At 40.2% G+C, this 20,786-nt stretch overlaps 1 protein-coding gene across 4 annotated transcripts in view; it reads right to left on the minus strand.

The window, feature by feature from the left end:
* Window positions 1-20,786, minus strand: part of LOC127422914 (eukaryotic elongation factor 2 kinase-like) — a 73,936-nt gene that overhangs the window by 45,798 nt on the left and 7,352 nt on the right. For 3 of the 4 annotated variants that reach the window (XM_051666762.1, XM_051666764.1, XM_051666761.1), the window contains 6 exons: window positions 20,361-20,461; window positions 12,396-12,456; window positions 12,212-12,249; window positions 10,344-10,515; window positions 10,066-10,215; window positions 9,741-9,873 (listed from right to left, as the gene is read on the minus strand). In XM_051666762.1, coding sequence (XP_051522722.1) covers window positions 9,741-9,873; window positions 10,066-10,215; window positions 10,344-10,515; window positions 12,212-12,249; window positions 12,396-12,456; window positions 20,361-20,461 — 655 coding nt within the window. The remainder of the gene's footprint in view (window positions 1-9,740; window positions 9,874-10,065; window positions 10,216-10,343; window positions 10,516-12,211; window positions 12,250-12,395; window positions 12,457-20,360; window positions 20,462-20,786) is intronic. The other variant, XM_051666765.1, reaches the window with a different exon arrangement.

Genomic DNA, 20,786 nt, shown 5'->3' on the forward strand with positions numbered 1-20,786 from the left:
CAGTAAAACAAGTCCTATATTGACATAATCTGAAAGGCTGCTTTGCAAAGAAGAAGCCAAAACCGCCATTAAAAAGCCAGACTACAGTTTGCAAGTGCACATGGGGACAAAGATCTTACTATTTGGAGAAATGTTCTCTGGTCTGATGAAACAAATATTTAACTGTTTGCCCATAATGACCATCGTTATGTTTGGAGGAAAAAGGATGAGGCCTGCAAGCTGAAGAACACCATCCCAACCGTGAAGCATGGGAGTGGCTGCATCATGTTGCTTGGGTGCTTTGCTGCAGGAGGGACTGGTGCACTTCACAAAATAGATGGCATCATGAGGAAGGAAAATGATGTGGATATATTGAAGCAACATCTCAAGACATCAGCCAGGAAGTTAAAGCTTGATCGCAAATGGACAATGACCCCAAGCATACCTCCAAAGTTGTGGCAAAATGGCTTAAGGACAACAAAGTCAAGGTATTGGAGTGGCCATCACAAAGCCCTGACCTCAATCAGATAGAAAATTTGTGGGCAGAACTGAAAAAGCATGTGCGAGCAAGGAGGCCTACAAACTTGACTCAGTTACCCCAGTTCTGTCAGGAGGAATGGGCCAAAGTTCCAGCAACAAATTGTGAGAAGCTTGTGGAAGGCACCCAAAACATTGACCCAAGTTAAACGATTTAAAGGCAATGCTACCAAATACTAACAAAGTGTAGGTAAACTTCTGACCCACTGGGAATGTGATGAAAGAAATAAAAGCTGAAATAAATCACTCTCTCTACTATTATTCTGACATTTCACATTCTTAAAATAAAGTAGATATCCTAACTGACCTAAGACAGGGAATGTTTTCTATGATTAAATGTCAGGAATTGTGATCAGCTGAGTTTAAATATACTTGGCTAATGTGTATGTAAACTTCCAACTTCAACTGTACATGTGCAAGTGATAATGTATGTGCATGGTAGGGGTATGTACAGTTATTGAATTAAATATGTGAATTTACATATGTACATGATATATGTATTTACATTATTGCAATATGGGGGAGTCCTGAGGCAGTTTGATTGTTCATGAGGAAAATTGCCTGAGGGTAAAACTGTTCTTGTGCCTGGATGTCCTGGTGCTCAGTGCTCTGTAGCACCGGTCAGAGGGCGATCCATCGACAGATTAGAGTTGGCACGGAGAGCTGGGTCAGTTTGGTTGAGAGAAGATCAGGCATGATGGTACTGAAGTTCACAAATAGGATCCCTGCATAAGTCCCAGGTCTGTCAAGGTGTTGCAGGATATAATGCAGTCCATATTGACAGCATCATCCACAGACCTGTTTGCTCATTAAACAAACTGAAGGGGGTCCAGTAGGAGTCCAGTGATGTCCTTCAGGTAGGCCAAAACCAGTCTCTCTAATGACTTTATGACCACAGACGTGAAAGCGACAGGTCTGTAGTCATTAAGTCCTGTGATTTTGGTTTTTATGGGGACCGGAATGATGGTGGAGCATTTGAAGCAGCAGGGAACTTCACACTGCTTCAGTGATCTATTGAAGATCTGTGTGAAGATGGGGGCCAGTTGGTCAGCGCAGACTTTCAGACAGGCAGGTGAAACACCTTCTGGGCCTGAAGCTTTCCTAGACTTTTGTTTCCAAAAGACTGGCAAACATCCTCCTCACAGACCATAAGTGCTGATTGAGTAGCAGGAGGAGGAAGGAGAGGGGTTCCAGAAGGTGTTGGTGTATGTGAAGTGAAGATCAAGTGGGGGAGGGGTATGATACTGGGCTTTTCAAACCTGCAGTAAAACACATTCAGTTCATCAGCCATCAGTTGACTCTCTACAGAGCGAGGGGTAGGTGTCTTGTACTTGGTGGTGCTTTTCAGGCCTTTCCACACAGATGCAAGATCGTTGGCTGAAAACTATTTTTTCAGCTTTTCAGAGTAGCTTCTTTTAGCCACTCTGATTTCCTTAGTAAGTGTGTTCCTGGCGTGTGTTGCTGGCCTGGTTGTACAATATTTTATCCCCACTTCTGTAAGCATCCTCTTTGGCATGACGAAGCTGTCTGAATTTTCCTGTAAACCATGGTTTATTGTTATTGTATGATAAAAATGTCCTAGTAGGGATGCACATATCCTCACAGAAACTGATATATGATGTCACAGTATCTGTGAGCTCGTCCAGGTCTGTGGCTGCAACCTCAAAAACATTCCAATCAGTGCAGTCAAAGCAGGCTTGTAGATCCAGCTCTGCTTCACTGGTCCATCTCTTTACAGTCCTTACTACAGGCTTAGCTGATTTTAGTTTCTGCTTGTAGGTCAGAAGATGATGAACCAGACAGTGATCAGAGAGTCCTAAAGCTGCACGTGGGACAGAGCGATATGCATCCTTTACAGTGGTGTAGCAGTGGTCCAATATATTTCTTTCTCTGGTGGGGCATGTGATGTGTTGTTTGTATTTTGGCAGTTCATGGGTGAGGTTAGCTTTATTAAAATCTCCCAAAATTATCAGGTATGCTCTGTCAAATATTCAGCATTTCATCCCTGGTGATACTGATCAGGAAAGTGTGACAAAAAACATGACAAAATGCTTCACACCGAAGCAGCCATCTGCAGCGCCATCATAAAGTTAGCATAAAAGTAATCCATAATATTCCAGTGGTTAAATCTTTGTCTTCAGAAGTTACAGTATATGATAGGTGTGGGTGAGAAACGGATAAATACTTAAGTCCTTTTTTACTATAAATCTAAACTTTCACATCTGTAAGTCACATGGTGCCTGTTTTCACTTTCACATCTGAAAGTGAAAGTGGAGATTTATAGTAAAAAAAGCAAAGGACTTAAATATTGATCCATCCACAGAGCAGAGATATTTTTTTCTAAATAATCATAATTTGTCTTCAGCAGAAGAAAGAAAGTTATACACATCTGGGATGGCATGAAGATGAGTAAATGATGAGAGAATTTGAATTTTTAGGTGAACATTCTTACTATAAAAATGTTAACTAATAATCATATATATATATATATATATATATATATATATATACACACACACAGTGGTCTGAAAAAGTGTTTGCCCCCTTCCTGATTTCTTATTTTTTTGCATGTTTGTCACACTTAAATGTTTCGGATCATCAAACAAGTTTAAATATTAGTCAAAGATAACACAAGTAAACACAGAATGCAGTTTTTAAATGAAGGTTGTTATTATTAAGGGAAAACAAAATCCAAACCTACATGGCCCTGTGTAAAAAAGTGATTGCCCCCTAAACCTAATAACTGGTTGGGCCACCCTTAGCAGCAACAACTGCAATCAAGTGTTTGCGATAACTTGCGATAAGTCTTTTACAGCGCTGTGGAGGAATTTTGGCCCACTCATCTTTGCAGAATTGTTGTAATTCAGCCACATTGGAGGGTTTTCGAGCATGAACTGCCTTTTTAAGGTCATGCCACAGCATCTCAATAGGATTCAGGTCAGGACTTTGACTAGGCCACTCCAAAGTCTTCATTTTGTTTTTCTTCAGCCATTCAGAGGTGGACTTGCTGGTGTGTTTTGGATCATTGTCCTGCTGCAGAACCCAAGTTCGCTTCAGCTTGAGGTCACGAACAGATGGCCGGACATTCTCCTTCAGGATTTTTTGGTAGACAGCAGAATTCATGGTTCCATTTATCACAGCAAGTCTTCCAGGTCCTGAAGCAGCAAAACAGCCCCAGACCATCACACTACCACCACCATATTTTACTGTTGGTATGATGTTCTTTTACTGAAATGCGGTGTTACTTTTACGCCAGATGTAATGGGACACACACCTTCCAAAAAGTTCAACTTTTGTCTCGTCAGTCCACAGAGTATTTTCCCAAAGGTCTTGGGGATCATCAAGATGTTTTCTGGCAAAAATGAGACGAGCCTTAATGTTCTTTTTGCTCAGCAGTGGTTTTCGTCTTGGAACTCTGCCATGCAGGCCATTTTTGCCCAGTCTCTTTCTTATGGTGGAGTCATGAACACTGACTTTAACTGAGGCAAGTGAGGCCTGCAGTTCTTTGGATGTTGTTGTGGGGTCTTTTGTGACCTCTTGGATGAGTCGTCGCTGCGCTCTTGAGGTAATTTTGGTCGGCCGGCCACTCCTGGGAAGGTTCACCACTGTTCCATGTTTTCGCCATTTGTGGATAATGGCTCTCACTGTGGTTCTCTGGAGTCCCAAAGCTTTAGAAATGGCTTTATAACCTTTTCCAGACTGATAGATCTCAATTACTTTCTTTCTCATTTGTTCCAGAATTTCTTTGGATCTCGGCATGATGTCTAGCTTTTGAAGATCTTTTGGTCTACTTCACTTTGTCAGGCAGGTCCTATTTAAGTGATTTCTTGATTGAGAACAGGTGTGGCAGAAATCAGGCCTGGGTGTGGCTAGAGAAATTGAACTCAGGTGTGATAAACCACAGTTATGTTTTAACAGGTGGGGCAAACACTTTTTCACACAGGGCCATGTAGGTTTGGATTTTGTTTTCCCTTAATAATAACAACCTTCATTTAAAAACTGCATTCTGTGTTTACTTGTGCTATCTTTGACTAATATTTAAACTTGTTTGATGATCTGAAACATTTAAGTGTGACAAACATGCAAAAAAATAAGAAATCAGGAAGGGGGCAAACACTTTTTCACACCACTGTGCGTGTATATATATATATATATATATATATATATATATATATATATATATATATATATTATATACATATACATATATTATATATATATATATATATATATATATATATATATATATACACACACACACACACACACAGAGAGAGTACTGTGCAAAGTCTTTTTAAAGATGTTTCACAAAAGCTTTTGTCTTAAGATGGTTATTTATATCTTCAGCTTTAGTGTGTCAATAGGAAATATAAATGTTAGACTCCCAAACATTAGTTTTGCAGATAGAAAAGATTATAATAGAAGAACAGGGAGCCCTGCAACAGATGTCATTGCCCCCACAAAGCCCCCCACTGAACATCGTGTCAGTCTGAGATTACATAAAGAGACAGAAGCAAATGAGTCAGCCTAAACAGATAGAAGAACTGTGGCGAATTCTCCAAGAAGCTTGGAACATCTTATCTGCCAACAACCAAGAAAAACTGTGTCCAGGTGTACCTAGGAGAATTGGTGCTGTTTTAAAGGCAAAGGTTGTCACACGCCTGCACTTATGTTTACTGGACTTTGTATGACATTAACTGAGAAATGAAAATTATTTATGTAATTATTTTTGAAGACATCCTCACTATGCAACATTTTTCACAAGTACCAAACATTTTTGCACAGTATTGTATAAAATTGTAAAAATTAGGAGTGTGGCCCTCAAGGGTACAGGGATCCAGCTTTGCGGCCCCTGACCTTTCCGAAGTTGAGCCCTGGTTTACTCTGTCTATTACAACCCTTAATACTGTATAGAAGTGTTCAAGGTACATAAGTCCTACACAACCTTTAAAGTTTCTAAACGTCTTGGTTACTGATGTAACCTCTGTTCCCTGATGGAGGGAACGAGACGTTGTGTCGATGTAGTGACACTAGGGGTTTGCTCTTGAGAGCCCTAATCACCTTTGATTTATTCAGAAAAGGCCAATGAAAAATGACGAGTGGAATTTGCATGCTGCTCTCTGCCCCGGACATATAGGTATAAAAGGAGATGGCGTGCACCACTCATTCAGATTTGTGCTGAGATGCCGAGAGAGTCCCGGCCATGTCAGCGGTCGGTTCAGCGCCGCGGCAGGAGACACACAACATCTTGTTCCCTCCATCAGGGAACAGAGGTTACATCAGTAACCAAGATGTTCCCTGTCTGTCACTCACTCGGCGTTGTGTCGATGTAGTGACACTAGGGGTTCCTATACGAAACGCCGCAGGCGCTGAAACATGTCACAAGGTATGGAGGAGCGGACACGTGCAAGCTGCTTCATGCCTCGCAGCGAGCGCTCGACCACGTCGTGACCTTCCAGCGAGTTAAGTAAGATGCCACCCTGGTCCCGTTAAGGGTGGGAGGAGGCACTTACCAGAGAAGGCTACAGGCGGTGGCCTTTCCTGATTTTTGTATTAAGCAATTTCCCGCCGAGCACCTGATAGAATAGCACTGGGAAAGTGCTCTTCCCTCTCCAGGAGGGAGAGTACATCTTAGGCCACATCCTACCAGAGGGAGGTTAACACATGGAGAATACCTCACATGGACTTACCAACTGGGAAGTTCACATATGGAATGAAACCCCTGGGGAGGACCCTATCTATGGAGAGGGTACACAGCCACAGTGGCTGAGGCAGAGCGGAGCTCTGCCGAGGGGAAAACACAGGGTTCACCGAGGGTGAAACCGAACAGTGGCAATACATCATAAGGGATTACCGAGGGGGGAATCACCACGTATGGAGCACTGAGCCCAAGTACACGGGCTCACCTGAAAAGGGGCATACCACGAGTACCGGACCTGGCAACATTACTCCTCCGCCGAGTTCATCACCAGACAGTGCTTAAGAAATCGAGAGGCATCCAGTGTTCACCAGTTGCGGGGAACTGTTGTGGACAAGATAGCGCACATTATCACCTCAAAATACACATTATGTAATCTCAAAGGGGGCTCTCTGTAAGACTGGTAGGACCACAGAGAGATTCCAAGAGGGAATCAGGCGCGGCCTAGGAGGATTCAATCTCCTCGTGCCCTTGAGGAATCTGATGATCAGGTCGTGCTGCCGCGAGGGTCTCCCATCCAGTGTATCGATATATGCTGCTATAGTAGCCACATACATTTTCAGGGTGGAGGGAGACAGCCATCTCACCAGCCCCTCCTGTAGGAAGGACAATACAGATCCGACCGCGCACCTCTGTGGATCTTCCCCATGGGAAGAACACCGGTTCGCAAAAAGACGCCACTTCAGAGAGTACAGCCGCCTCATGGAGGGGACTCTGGCCTGAGTGATCGTGTCTATCACCGCTGGCGGAAGGCTGCTAGGTCTTCCGCGTCCCATACAGGAGCCAGACGTGGAGGTTCCAGAGGTCTGCCGGAGTGTGCCCTGCTCGAGTGAGAAGGTCCTGCCTCAGGGGAATATGCCAGGGAGGGGCAACTGCAAGGAGCATCAGGTCTGAGAACCAAGTACGGTTGGTGCCAGTACGGCGCAACCATCAGCACTTGCTCCCCATCCTCCCTGACTTTGCACAATGTCTGTGCAACGAGGCTCACTGAGGGAAATGCGTACTTGCGCAGCCCCCAAGGCCAGCTGTGCGCCAAGGTATCCATGCCGAGGGGAGCCTCGGACAGGGAGTACCAAAGGGGGCAATGAGAGGACTCTCGGGAGGTGAACAGGTTCACCAGCGCCTCCCCGAATCTCTCCCAAATTAGCTGGACTGCGTGGGGTTGGAGTATCCACTCTCCGCGGAGCGTTACCTGTCATGAGAGCGCATCCGCTGCACGACTGAGGATGCCCGGGATGTAAGTGGCTCGCAGAGACTTCAACGTCTGCTGACTCCAAAGGAGGAGGCGGCGAGCAAGTTGTGACATGCGGCGTGAGCATACACCACCCTGGCAGTTTATGTACGTCAAGGTTGCTGTGTTGTCCGTAGCCAGTGCTGGAGCGATCTCATACGCATGAACCCGAGGGGGAGTACCACTGCCGAGGATGCCATATGCCCCAGGAGCCTCTGAAATTGTTTCAGTGGCACCGCTGTCCTCCGCCTGAAGGTTTTCAGGCAGGCCAGCACCGACTGTGCATGGTCGTTCGAAAGGCGTGCCATCATGGTGACCGAATCCAACTCCATACCGAGAAAAGAGATGCTCTGCACGGGGGAGAGCTTGCTCTTTTCTTAACTGACCTGAAGCCCCAGTCGGTTGAGGTGCTGAAGCACGAGTCCCTGTGTGCAAACAATAGATCTCACGAGTGAGCTAGGATCAGCCAGTCGTCGAGATAACTGAGGATGTGAATGCTCTTCTCCTTTAGTGGGGCCAGGGCAGCCTCTGCGACTTCGGTACAGACGCGAGGAGACAGGGACAGACCGAAAGGGAGGACCTTGTACTGGTGTGCTCGTCCCTGAAGGCAAACCAAAGAAAGAGTCTGTGTCGAGGAAGGATTGATACATGAAAATACGCATCCTTCAGGTCGATGGCCGTGAACCAATCCTGATGTCCTACTGATGCCAGGATGCGCTTCTGTGTCAACATCTTGAACAGAAGCCTGTGTAAGGCTCTGTTCAAGGCACCCAGATCCAGAATGGGGCGCAACCCACCCCCTCTCTTGGGCACGATAAAATAAGGGCTGTAAAAGCCCTTGTGCATCTCGGCTAAGGGGACGGGCTCTATCGCTCTCTTCACCAGAAGGGTGGAGACCTCCGCCCGAAGGACCGAGGCATCCTCGCCTTGCACCATGGTGGAGAGGATGCCACTGAACCTGGGTGGCCATCTGGTGAACTGGATCGCGTAGCCGAGACGGATCGTCCTGATGAGCTATCGCGATGGGCTGGAAAGCGCTAACCAGTCTCCCAGCCTCTGCACTAATGGCACCAGGGGGACAATTGGTTTTATCACGCCCGGGGTGGGTGGTTCGTGGCGAGGGCAGGTGAGCGGCCCCGAGAACCGCGAACTTACCTGATTTCCGACTTCCTTTCGATGGAGAACAAGGGAACGCGAGATACTCGCGTCCCGCTCATTGACCGGAAAGTATCTCAGCACCTGGCTGTCACGAGCGTGAGGGCCAGAAGGGCTGAGCATAAAAGAACAACCCAGGGAGTGAGGAAACTGCTCTTTTACTGACAAATTGGTTGCCGGGGTCCAGAGGGCACCCGGTGATGTTGTGGGTGGACGAGCCCATGAAGCGTGTACGGGCGGAGAAAGGCACCTTCCACGACTTCGCGAGCTCCTCGTGCACTTCCGGGAAGAAAGGCACCGGGGCGGGGCGTGGCCGTGAGTTGCGCTCCGAGCCCAGAAACCAATCATCCAGCCGCGAACGCTCAGGGCAGGCAGAGGGTTCCACTCAAGCCCAATATTCGCAGCCGCCCGGCCAAGCACGGCTGCCAACTCAGTGTCCGCTTAGTCTTGAGCTCTACTGCCCGAGAGCGGGAGCTCAGTAGACTTGTCCACTTCCGAAAGCAGAAGCCCACCCTCCGATGCTGCCACCGACAACTCATCCTCATCGTGAGCCCCGAACGAGACATTAAATCCGCCGTGAACTCTACCAGGCAGAACGAGTGTGCTGGGGGATCTGCTCTCCGTGACCGCATTTCTTGGCCATCCGGTGGGGAGAGAAAACGGCCGCACCCAGTAGCACAAAGGCGAAAGGACATCTTTAAAAAGACGCCAATCATTTGTGTGAGCTCTTTTAGAGAAAATATACTCTTTTTGAATATATTATTTTACACCTGTGGACTCAACGCCCAGGGGAAGCACAACACTTGACCGTGCAAGCGTGACTGCTAATATGCACCGTAATTCCAGCAGCAATAGCAAGGTGATGGGACGAACAAGTCTGAATGAGTGGTGCACGCCATCTCCTTTAATACCCGTATGTCCGGAGCGGAGAGCAGCATGCAAATTACACTCGGCAATTTTCACTGGCCTTTTCTGAATAAATCAAAGGTGACTGGGGCTCTCAAGAGCGAACCCCTAGTGTCACTACATCGACACAACATTGAGTGAGTGACAGACAGGGAACTTTTTTTTTTTTACTTTAACGTCAAAGCTCGCAGAAAGGATTATGAAATATACAGTGAGCTCAATGCTGAAAAATACCCAAGTTGCCATCTCCAAAGTCGGTGCCCTTCTCAGTGTGGATCTGAGGGTCTGTGTAGAGGTCACCAACACCCTGAATGTCCACCACAATCAGCTGGTGTCCAGAGCGCTCAAATGTGAAATGACTAAATGCCTAAAGACACAAAAAGGTAATTACAAATAAACAGAAGATACCTGATAGAACTTATGAATTACTCCACAAACACTTTTTGGTTAGGAACTGGTTCCCAAAAATAACCAAATGGGAACCATATGCTAACATTAGTGGAATGTACTGTGTTTGCTGGGTACATATAATTTCAATGGGACATAACACCAAATGTACCTGGGGTGTAAGGCGTATGTTATCATCCCTCACAAAGCCAGAGTTGGAGTTGTATTTTGTGTACTTCCCCTCAATGTAGTGCTCAAGGTGAAACAAAGGGTTTCCAGGACGACCAGTCATTTCCACAACACACATCTGCATGATATCAACCTAAAAATTATGGGAAACTTTTAAGAATTACATAATACATAGCTGATGTGATTGATCAAACCAGTTTGCACAACCTGATTTACACACTAAATTTCATAACAGTTAATAAAAACCCAGTGAAGAAGCACCTGTTTGGGAGGTCTGTGGCGATTGAACTCTTCACCCCATAATTTGGCCTCCATCTGTAACTTGACATCCTCAAAGTAAACCTCTCTGTTCACTGTCCACATGTAGCTCTTGGCTACATAGTTTGAGGCTGATTTCCACTTGCTTCTGTGAGAAAAGTTTGACAACTTCTTCCTGTGAATGAAATGACAAAGAAAGCAGGTAAAAAAACTAAACAAAGACATTCTAAAACAAAACAGGAAATTGAATGGTAAGTTTTGCATTGATTCGTTTGAACTGGTTAACGTTAATTAATTGAACTTATCAACTCTTTCTACTGAAGTTTAAATCAGAGTGAAGGTGTGGGCTCACCTCTGTCTCTTTGGCCTATTGCCGAGTTGAATACATTCACTAACAATTGTTATAATCAAAAGGTAATCAAAGTCTTCTTACCATGAGCATTTAATCAGGATATGTGTATAATTATGAATGTTACAGGTCATTTGTGTACTTGATCTCTGAGGGTCTGACCCATGTAAGAAAAATGCAGTAACAATGCTTGCTCATTTAGCCCAGCTCCCAGAGAATGAATATGCTTGTGAGTTGCAGTTTATTCATCGAACATATTATGATTAAATTAAGCAAGAGTTTTCTTGTGTTTAAGTTTTAGGTCACTAGTTTACCACATATATTTACTGACACAAATGCATTCTTAGTATTTGTAACTAAAGGTACATTTCAGCCTAACTTTGCTCTATCATCATGTTTGTTTCAGCTGGATAAGTTTGTGTTCCAGTGGGGGCTTTCCACAACCTTGAGGGAAAGATAGTCCCTCTATATTGTTCTGTCTAATGATGTCATTGCAGGGATTGTTTAGAGTTTTGAGAGTCATGTGACTTAGCCAGAGGAACTGAGCTCTAAGGGTATCTAGAGAAGAGCACTCTCAATTGATTATACAACCCTGACCCTTATCTACTTACCATCTTGACTTAGTGTTTAAAAATATAATCTTTTGAATAATGGCATTCGCATAGTTGAACAGAACACCATGTTTGGACGTGTCTAGAATTATCTGTACTGTTCACCTATCAGAACTCTGAATTTGTAAGAGATGATGTCAATTAATTTGCATATGTCTATAATTACTATTGTTTCCGTAGTCTAAGTTAATTAGAGGTTAGATGACCCCCAAATCATTTTCTGGTTCTGTCTTCTGCCTTTGGAAATGTGGAGAACTGTGTCTTCAGGAAACTCTCTCTCAACTGATTGAAATACAACTTTTACTCCTGGCCTTCATTGTTACTATTAAAGATACAATTAAAACGTCTCTGCCTTAACAATCTCATACAAGTCATGAGACAAAAGAACAGTCTTTCACCGTGTCAACACCGGATGAAAGTGGCATATTGCTTATAGATGCACTGCAGACTGCTCAAGACACTTTATTAACCCATCTTAAATTATTTTACTTGCCAAATGTCATGTGTGAATCTTTTTGCCATGAATTTAATTTGTTACATATTTTAATAATTTTTGACTGTTACAATAAAGCTGGCTTGTGATGTTTCTGGTCTTTGGTCTACTAATTAAAATAATCTAACCACAGGCACATGCAGTTTTAACAACTATAGCAGTGTAAACAGCCTCAAGCCATTGCAGTGCGTCACATAACGTGTCACACTGTATGCGTCAGGTTGTAGACAGGGTGTCTGGGAAGGAAACTTAATGGATAAATAAGAAGAGCATTAAAAATCATCTGAATATTCACAATAGTGAGCAATTTTACTGTATATTGCCAGCAAAACCATTGTGAATGTATAGTGAATTTTCAATATATCACCAAGCACTTAATATAGTCTAGGGTGTATACGTTAAGATTTACTTGACTTACACTCTGTAACATTCCCTCATGGCTCCTTTTCCAAATGGCTGTAAAAATATATCATCCAATTAAATCAAGAACAATAAAGAGAGAATACATTCATATGCAATATCATCTAGTAACATCTTAAAGTTGATATGGTTATCACATAGAAATGCAATCTCCACTTTGGTAGTTCATTCAGAATGTATACCTGAGAGGAAATCTTGATAAATATGTCATCCTTTGCCCATTCACCAGTAACAGCACTGTATCTAAAGAGTAAGAACATGTTTTCACAACCACAAATCAGTTTAAATGCATTCCTTCCAAGTTTTGTTTATCTATGAAGATGATACTGTTAAAATGCATGAAAGTGATCTTTCTCCTTAGTTTGAACAACAGATGTCCTGATACAATTGTTCTGAGTATGAGTACCGATACTTTCTTTCTGATACTCGCCGATACAGAGTCCGATACCTGTTTTTCTGTTTTATTTTTTTCTGAGCTCCATATCAACAGATTATTTCAGTTTTAGCATTAAAATGGTGTTTAAATAAATGAATTAATTCAAACTTGAATCAAATGAAAATATAACAATTAATTTTCACCACAATGTTGTATTATTTTTAATCAAATGAAGTGCTTATATACAGAACCTCACAGCACAATCCAAAATACACCATTGGAGTTATATTTTGTCAAATAAAGTGCTGCATAACAGAGCATCACAGATGTGAGATATTGATTAAATATAATACAATTGATTTATTATTATTATTAGTAGTAGTAGTAGTAGTAGTAGTAATACAGTGAATATTACATAACTTTACAATAGTGTTATATTTTTGCCATACTTTTTTACATTTAAATTGAGCCTTTATTTTGGCAGAGCTTTTATTTTGAAGTGTTTCTGTGTGATGACAGTAACTTCAAAAAGTCGGACGCTACATGACTCAATAATCAATTATTATTAAACTGCAAAAGCCTGCTATTTAATCAAATAACTATGTACTCTGTATATGCCTCACACTACAAAGTATTTGCGCTCTGTTCGCTGTCATCCGCAACAAACAGAGCACTCGATGCTCATGACAGTGTTTTCCCAGTATGAGCAAAGGAGGTGCTTTAAAAGGTACGTGCGGTACAGCCGGCGTCGGCACAACACTGTCTCCACACATTCACTAGTGCTCTTTTCAAATTTGAAGCGCACTGCACATGCAAAGTAAACTATATATTTATCTCATTAAATTCCAGCATTTGTGATTATATAATATCACTAGGTGACATTATATAACCAATATCACATGATTAGAATTTGAGCGCTGATTGTTTACGTTATGACATTTGTACGTCAGATAGTATCGGTTTTTAGTATCGGAGCATTTTTACGAGCACGAGTACAAGTACATGTACGATTCTGATACCAGTAGGGCTGCCCCCTGATAGTCAACCAAAAGTTAGTCAATGAGAAGAGTCTTGGTCGAACAAGTTTTGATTGGTCAGTTGGTCGCAGAAAAAATCCACATAAAACCGATGAACAACAGTATTACTGCTGGTTGGACGCTAGGTGGTACTATGGGGTAATTTTCATTAAGCAGGGTTAGGTTTAAGCCTACACAATAAAGCAAGACACCTTGATTTCAAACTTTGAACTTTATTATTTATTTATTTTAACTAAAAATTCAAATGAAACTGGAAAAAAATTAAGTGCAATTAAAATGTGTGTTGTTCAACTTTTTGAAAGATGGTATTACAACAGTTGTGAAGGACAACATCTCTCTGGCAAAGAACCTTCTTTATCTGTGCATTCTCTACTGGTCGGGTATTTCTTTGTCCGGGAAAATACATCATGTGTGTGAATAAATTTGTTTTGTTCCCTCCTTCACTATATATATATATATATATATATATATATATATATATATATATATATATATATATATATATATATACACACACACACACACACACACACACTACCGGTCAAAAGTTTTGAAACACTTACTCATTCTTTACTATAATTTTTTTTCACATTTTAGAATAATAGTAAGGTCATTAAAACTATGGAATAACATAAATGGAACTATGGGAATTATGTTGTGACTAAACAAAATCCAAAATAAATCAAAACTGTGTTATATTTTAGCATCTTCAAAGTAGTCACCCTTTGTCTAGAATTTGCAGACATGTACTCTTGACATTTTCTCAACCAACTTCTTGAGGTTATCACCCTGGGATGCTTTTTAAACAGTATTGAAGGAGTTCCCATCTATGTTGGGCACTTATTGGCTGCTTTTCTTCATTATTTGGTCCAAGTCATCAATTTCAAAAACATTTTTTTAATTTGTTTTATTACATATTAGTTTTATAATTAAATAAATTAATATGGTGGCACAATTATATTTTTGTCTACAAAACCAATTTCAAACATTTAAGCATACGCCTTCAGATCAAAAGATTTTTAAGATCATGAGAAATATTTCATTCAAGTGTTTCAAAACTTTTGACTGGTAGTGTGTATATATATATATATATATATATATATATATATATATATATATATATACACACACACACACACACACACATCGCAATATCCAATTACATCGGAAATCCGGGGGCTGAGGGATCGGTGAATATTCTTGCTTTGGTGATTTTCGCATTGAAAATTGAATTAATTTATTTAAAAACCGAAAAACTTAAATCAAATACATTTCTAAATTCAAATTGCACTCCAAACGAAATGAAAAAGCAAATAAAATAATGAAGTGATAACAGAATAATATATATAAGTAATAGAGCCTGACTGATATGGGATTTTTGAGACCGATACCGATTTTAGAGGGGGAAAATTCACCGATTACAGATATGGTGGCCGATATAGCAAATCTTTGAGTTGGAATGAAAACAGACTTTTTCTATTTGGATTGTGCACCGATTTTGCACCGATATGACTATGCAAGCGTACTCAGAAGGCTGCTTTCTTAAACAAATATTTTTATCAAAGAATATTTGACATTATTTTATACACTGTCAACAAATTCTAGAAATGAACACTGAGAAAATAAAGAATAAATAAAAATATAATAAATAGCTAAATAAACATCAGTACTGTATGTTTAGTATCATTCAATGGCTGACCATTAAAATAAAGAATACATTCAAATAAAATAAATAGTTCAATAAACATCAGTACTGTATGTTTAGTATCAGTAAAATGCTGACCATTTAAATGAAGAATAAATAAAAATAAAAGAAATAGCTATATAAACATCAGGGGCCGGTTGCACCAGCTATACGTACGTTACAACTTAGCCTAGTTGTGGCATAAATGGGCACCAAGTCAAAATTTATGCACTACTAAATACTTGACCATTGCACCATTACATTTATGTAGGATGTAACCCTCTGTATAAACTAAATATTTACAGAAGCCTCCGACCAGGAGTAACTGATGGAATAAAAAAGCAGACTCACTTAATGACATCAATGAGCTCATGTTTTGGTTAACAAAACAGTTTGGTGAATACATGTTTACACGCTGACAAGGTATGAAAGTAGCTACGTGGTTAGCTAGTTAGCTATAAGCACGTTGCCACGGAGAGCAAAAGATGGACTTTATTTACTTTCCAGCATTGTGTCTCACCAACTAGGTAACAACATAGCGTGAAATCAACGCTCAACAGACACAATCCACCACCGCACTGTTGTCTGCTGAGCTGCAAAAAGATGCTCTGATGTTTACCTTTCAATCTGCTACATTACTGACTGCACTGACAAACTATAGCTGGCTAACATAACAAACAGATGTGATAAACATGAGTGACATGGTTGTCAGAGACAGGGTTAACGTTATATTAGTTATATAAAATGATGGGGTCATTGTATATTAACTTTCCAGTATGTATTTCACAAACTAGTTAGCAATTTACTGAGAACACACTGCTGAACTCCACCCTGTCTGCAGAACCACCGTCAGCTCAGAGTCAGCTCTGTAAACAATGGAGTTGGAGCGCGCTCTGCTGAACAAACTACATAATGACACCAATTCTAAAGCACTGTTTTCTGCATTATATGTTCTGATGTTAGTCATGCACTAATAAGTAACCACCTTTCCATTTACCGTCAGGCAAGTATCCGTCTAAACATGCAGGCGGAAAATTACTTACACAAATGAAGAAATAAAAACAATTATAAATGTAAAAATAATAATTATCATGATGATAATAATCACTGAAATGTAAATCATGGTTTGAGGTGAATGTGTTTTTGTATTATTTTGTGTTTTAATCACAGATGTATAGACTGCATAGTTTTGGTCACAATGAACTGCTCTGTGGAAATAAAGTGAACTGAACTCAAAACACTTCCTGAGCTGAGATGTCTGAGATCATTTGCAGCACTCATAGATGATACTGTTCTTGCAACAAAAAACAAGAGAGTGAGAACCTTTTACATGCGCGTGTTCCACGAGACTGCAAGCCTCCGTATCAGCGCGTCATACATGCGCATAGACAGCTGTCATCTGTTCTTAATAATATAAAAAAGTGTTTCTTCAAGCGCGTGTCTGTGTCTCTATGGCCAAATTATTTGTAATATTAATTTGATAATAATAATAGTCTAATAAAAAATTATTATTATTTAATACATGGGAAAACGAGCCAAATATCGTCTTGATATTGTCAAAGGCATCAGCTATTGGCGATCACTCTGACCATTGTCAATCCTGAGATCATCACCATCGGCACAACCCTAATGTGCATTTCTCTCTATAAATTAACAAAATGTTCAGACAGTCTCCTTGCTGGTTTTTCCAACACATTCAGAATCATTCCCAATTTTGCCGGTGTTGCTGCGGCTCGCTTCGTGCCTGCGCTTGTAAAATGTATATTTTAAAGGCTCATTATTATGGTTTAGTATTTCTCTGTAATGTAGAACAGTGTTAGCAATGCTACTTATAACATTCTTTCTCAGCCCTGGAACCCAAACCATTTTCTGATGCCCCCCAAAATATATATATATATATATATATATATATATATATATATATAGGAAAATCTTTGGTCGGTGGCAGCCCTAGATACCAGTATTGGTATTGGGACATCCCTAGTTTGAACGATTAGAGGAAGCTTGTAATTTCTGCATCGCTAGCATCCCCACACAGATTTGCTAAAATAATGACTCTGGCATTGGCTGGTTGGGATGCTCAAACAAACAGGGCAATGTTTACACTACACACCAGTGTTTACACCTTCCGGGGAAATCAACGTCAAAATGATCATATTGTAGTTATGCATATTAATATATTTCTATGATTATAATACACTAAGTATATAATTTATATAATGCATATTTAGCTGGAATAGGAGAGGTCATTTTAACATCGAAAAAAACTAAAAAAAACATACACCCACACTTTAACTGTCTCATTGTGTTAACAGAGCAAATACTGCATGATGGGAATGGCCCTAAAGATATACACCCAGTATTTACTTTAGTGTGTGCTCTTTTCATCTTAGCCAATAAAATTGTGAATAACACAGACCAACCCATAAGAAACGGTAGTTTAATGGCACACAGCAATTGGCTGGAAGTCAAGTGATATTTAAGAGGTGTGAAGTTACAGCTGTTTAAAATTAGATTCTGAACTTGTAAGTGGATCCTGAGTGTATGTGCATCTTTTAACAGAGAAACAAATCCAGTAACAACTATTTTAAATCTGAGATTTAAACTAATGTCTATGGTGTAAAAAGCCACAGTCACACTAGTCTTTGAACACGCGAAATTAGTTCGGACACCGCAATGGAAAGGATAGAATTTCATGCTTGAGGGCTTCTGGTTTTAATAAATTGCAAATTGCAAATAATATTGTATTTAAATTGTTAAAATATACTGTCTACTCACTTTCCTGCATTAATAAAAACATGCAACTTAGAAATATGTATTATTTGTATTGAGCCAAGAGATCAGTGTGACGTTTCCATCTTCTACAGGTCACACGTCTTCTCATCATCCGAACTTGCAGGTGAGAGTTCACCAAACTTGAACACCATAGTTCTTGAACATGCAGTGGAATACAAAATTTCTTCTTTTTAGTTTGCATTTTCAGTCGCCTGCATTCAGATTCATTTAAATGGAGGTGAATGGAGTACAAAGTGTAGTGTGACCAGGGCTAAAGTGGCATTGTCAATGTAAAAAGTGTCCTGTAGGTCCCTTTGGATCTTACAGTACAATTATTACTTACTGTATGCTAAATCAGGGGTTTTCAAACTTCTTAATACCAAAGACCCCCAAATATGAAGATCCCCTTGCAAGGGACCTCCTTCCTAAAATATAAAGGCAGCTATACATTTTCCTTTATAAAGACCTATTTATAATGTGTATTTAAGTGTGACCCCATAAAGATAACATATTGTTTCTAAATTAAACACTTGGCTTTCATTTGTCATTGTACTAAATCTAAAAAAAAATATTAAGATAATTTGGAAAATATAATTTTAATATGTTGTGGCGGCGGAGACGTGGTCGAGCGTTCGTCCAGAGAGAGAGAAAGCGGTAAGGGTGCATACACCTGAGCCTGATTATGACTAACACCTGTTTCCAATTGCAGTAAGCTTTGGGGAGAGCGGTATAAAGGGACCACGCGACGAGAGAGGGAGAGAGAGCTACCTGACCCAAAGAGACTGTATTATATTGTGTGGAGCTGAAAAGCCACTCTTGAGTTTGTTTAATTAAAGCTTACCTTTGAGTTGAGTTCCAAGTTTCCCGTCTCCTCTTTTCCAACGAACCTCTTACATATGTAAAGGCTGATTTATACTTGTGTGCCGAGTAGCCCATGCCGTAGCCTAACATCCACCTCTCTAAAAATGTAACTACATGTTGCATATACACAGACCACAACAACTATGATTTGTCTTCTTTGTAACCAGAGACCCTTCCCCAGGATGACAGAAAAGATATCTAAAGTAGCTTAACATTTTCTTCAAGATTATTATCTTCTCCATGATATCATCATATCATGTTGTATTTGAGCTTATTTTAATCAGGAGTATCTGCAGTTTTTATTTTCTGTTTATGTTTCATTACAAGATTAACAATCAAAAACTTGAAAAAAGCCACACCTGTTTACCAATTAAAAACTCTGTGCTTTCTCTACTTTTTTACTCAATACTTGGTCTGTGAGTGAAGCAATATTCTTGTATTCTCCTTGAGACCTTTCCGGTCTGTAAGAGGCTTTAACAATATGTTTCACAATATGGCATGATCAGAAATTTAGGGGGGCTTAGGGCAAAAAGGCCTCAAAAATGTCAAAAATGCCCCTGAAATTTAAAATGTGGGGGCAAAAAATGCCCTTAAAATGAATTCTTCTGTTTTTATTTGTAACATCTTATGTAGTACTTAATATTCTATTATAGTCCAATTATACATATTATGGCATAAAATATGAATTGATGTTGATTTAATTCATAAGGTAATGTGTAATAAATTAAAAATTTATATCAATAATTTGTATTAATGAAGCAATTAAATTTAAGTATTTGATATAAACAATATGCCCCCGAAAATCAATTCTGTAAAAGTTACGTTTTTTATTTCAGCGCTGAGTTTTGTATGCCAAAATATTTATTCATTATTAATAATTTAAGTGACAAATGAGCAAGCGTGCAGTATCAATGCTATAAATCTACCCAGAATTAGAACACTTCTAAACTATCCACAAACTTGCACGAATTTGCAGCAAATGTATGCTTGTTATTTTCACATGCAAATGAGCTTATGATTCGCCACAAATGTTTACCAGAATTTTGCAGCTCTTTGCCAGTAGTGGTGAACCTCTGACAAACCTTTGGCAACAATCGACAATTTGCCGCAAGTTTGCTGCAAAGCTCATTTGCATGTGAAAATTATCAACAGCAAATGTGCTGCAAATTTGCCATGAACTCTCGATATTCGTAAGGGAATATTTAGAGAAACACTTTTCTATTTTATTCAAATGTATGTGTTTAACGCTTGTCACAATTAAATAATGTTCCAAAGTAGCTTTACAAAGCAGCTTTTAATTTCTTACCTATTAAAATACACTTTTTAAAATCTTTTTTCCCTAACATTTTATGCAGACCCCAGTTTAAAAATCTCTGTGCTAAATAACTACTTAAATGGACTAAAAATTACACACCTGTATCGAGTGCACCGCTCCGTCTCCATTTCTTCCAGATGAAACTCAACCCAGGGATCCGGCATGGCTTTGGCTTTCTCAATAGCATGTTTCCAAGTGGCCTATGCAAGAAAGAAAAAATTCCATAACTTTCCCACTTCCCAAAACAAACTCTCACCCAAACACCTTTGTATCTGTGATCCACTGCATGTATTATGATTGCATGTAAAATGCATGCACACAACAATCATCAGGAGAAAAAAGAGAGGTACACTCACAGGTGGAAAAGAGGTAAGCAACAATAAAGGACAAGCAGAATTGAAAGTGGAGAGAAAGGGTGTATGCTGATATTGTTTAGTAGAAATGTACACCAACAACGATGTGTTGCTTATTTGTGATTGTGCAAAGCACAAGGTCCAAAATTAACTTTTTATCACTTTTTCCACT

The sequence above is a fragment of the Myxocyprinus asiaticus genome, chromosome 32 (assembly GCF_019703515.2).
Source record: "Myxocyprinus asiaticus isolate MX2 ecotype Aquarium Trade chromosome 32, UBuf_Myxa_2, whole genome shotgun sequence".
Classification (NCBI taxonomy): Eukaryota; Metazoa; Chordata; class Actinopteri; order Cypriniformes; family Catostomidae; genus Myxocyprinus; species Myxocyprinus asiaticus.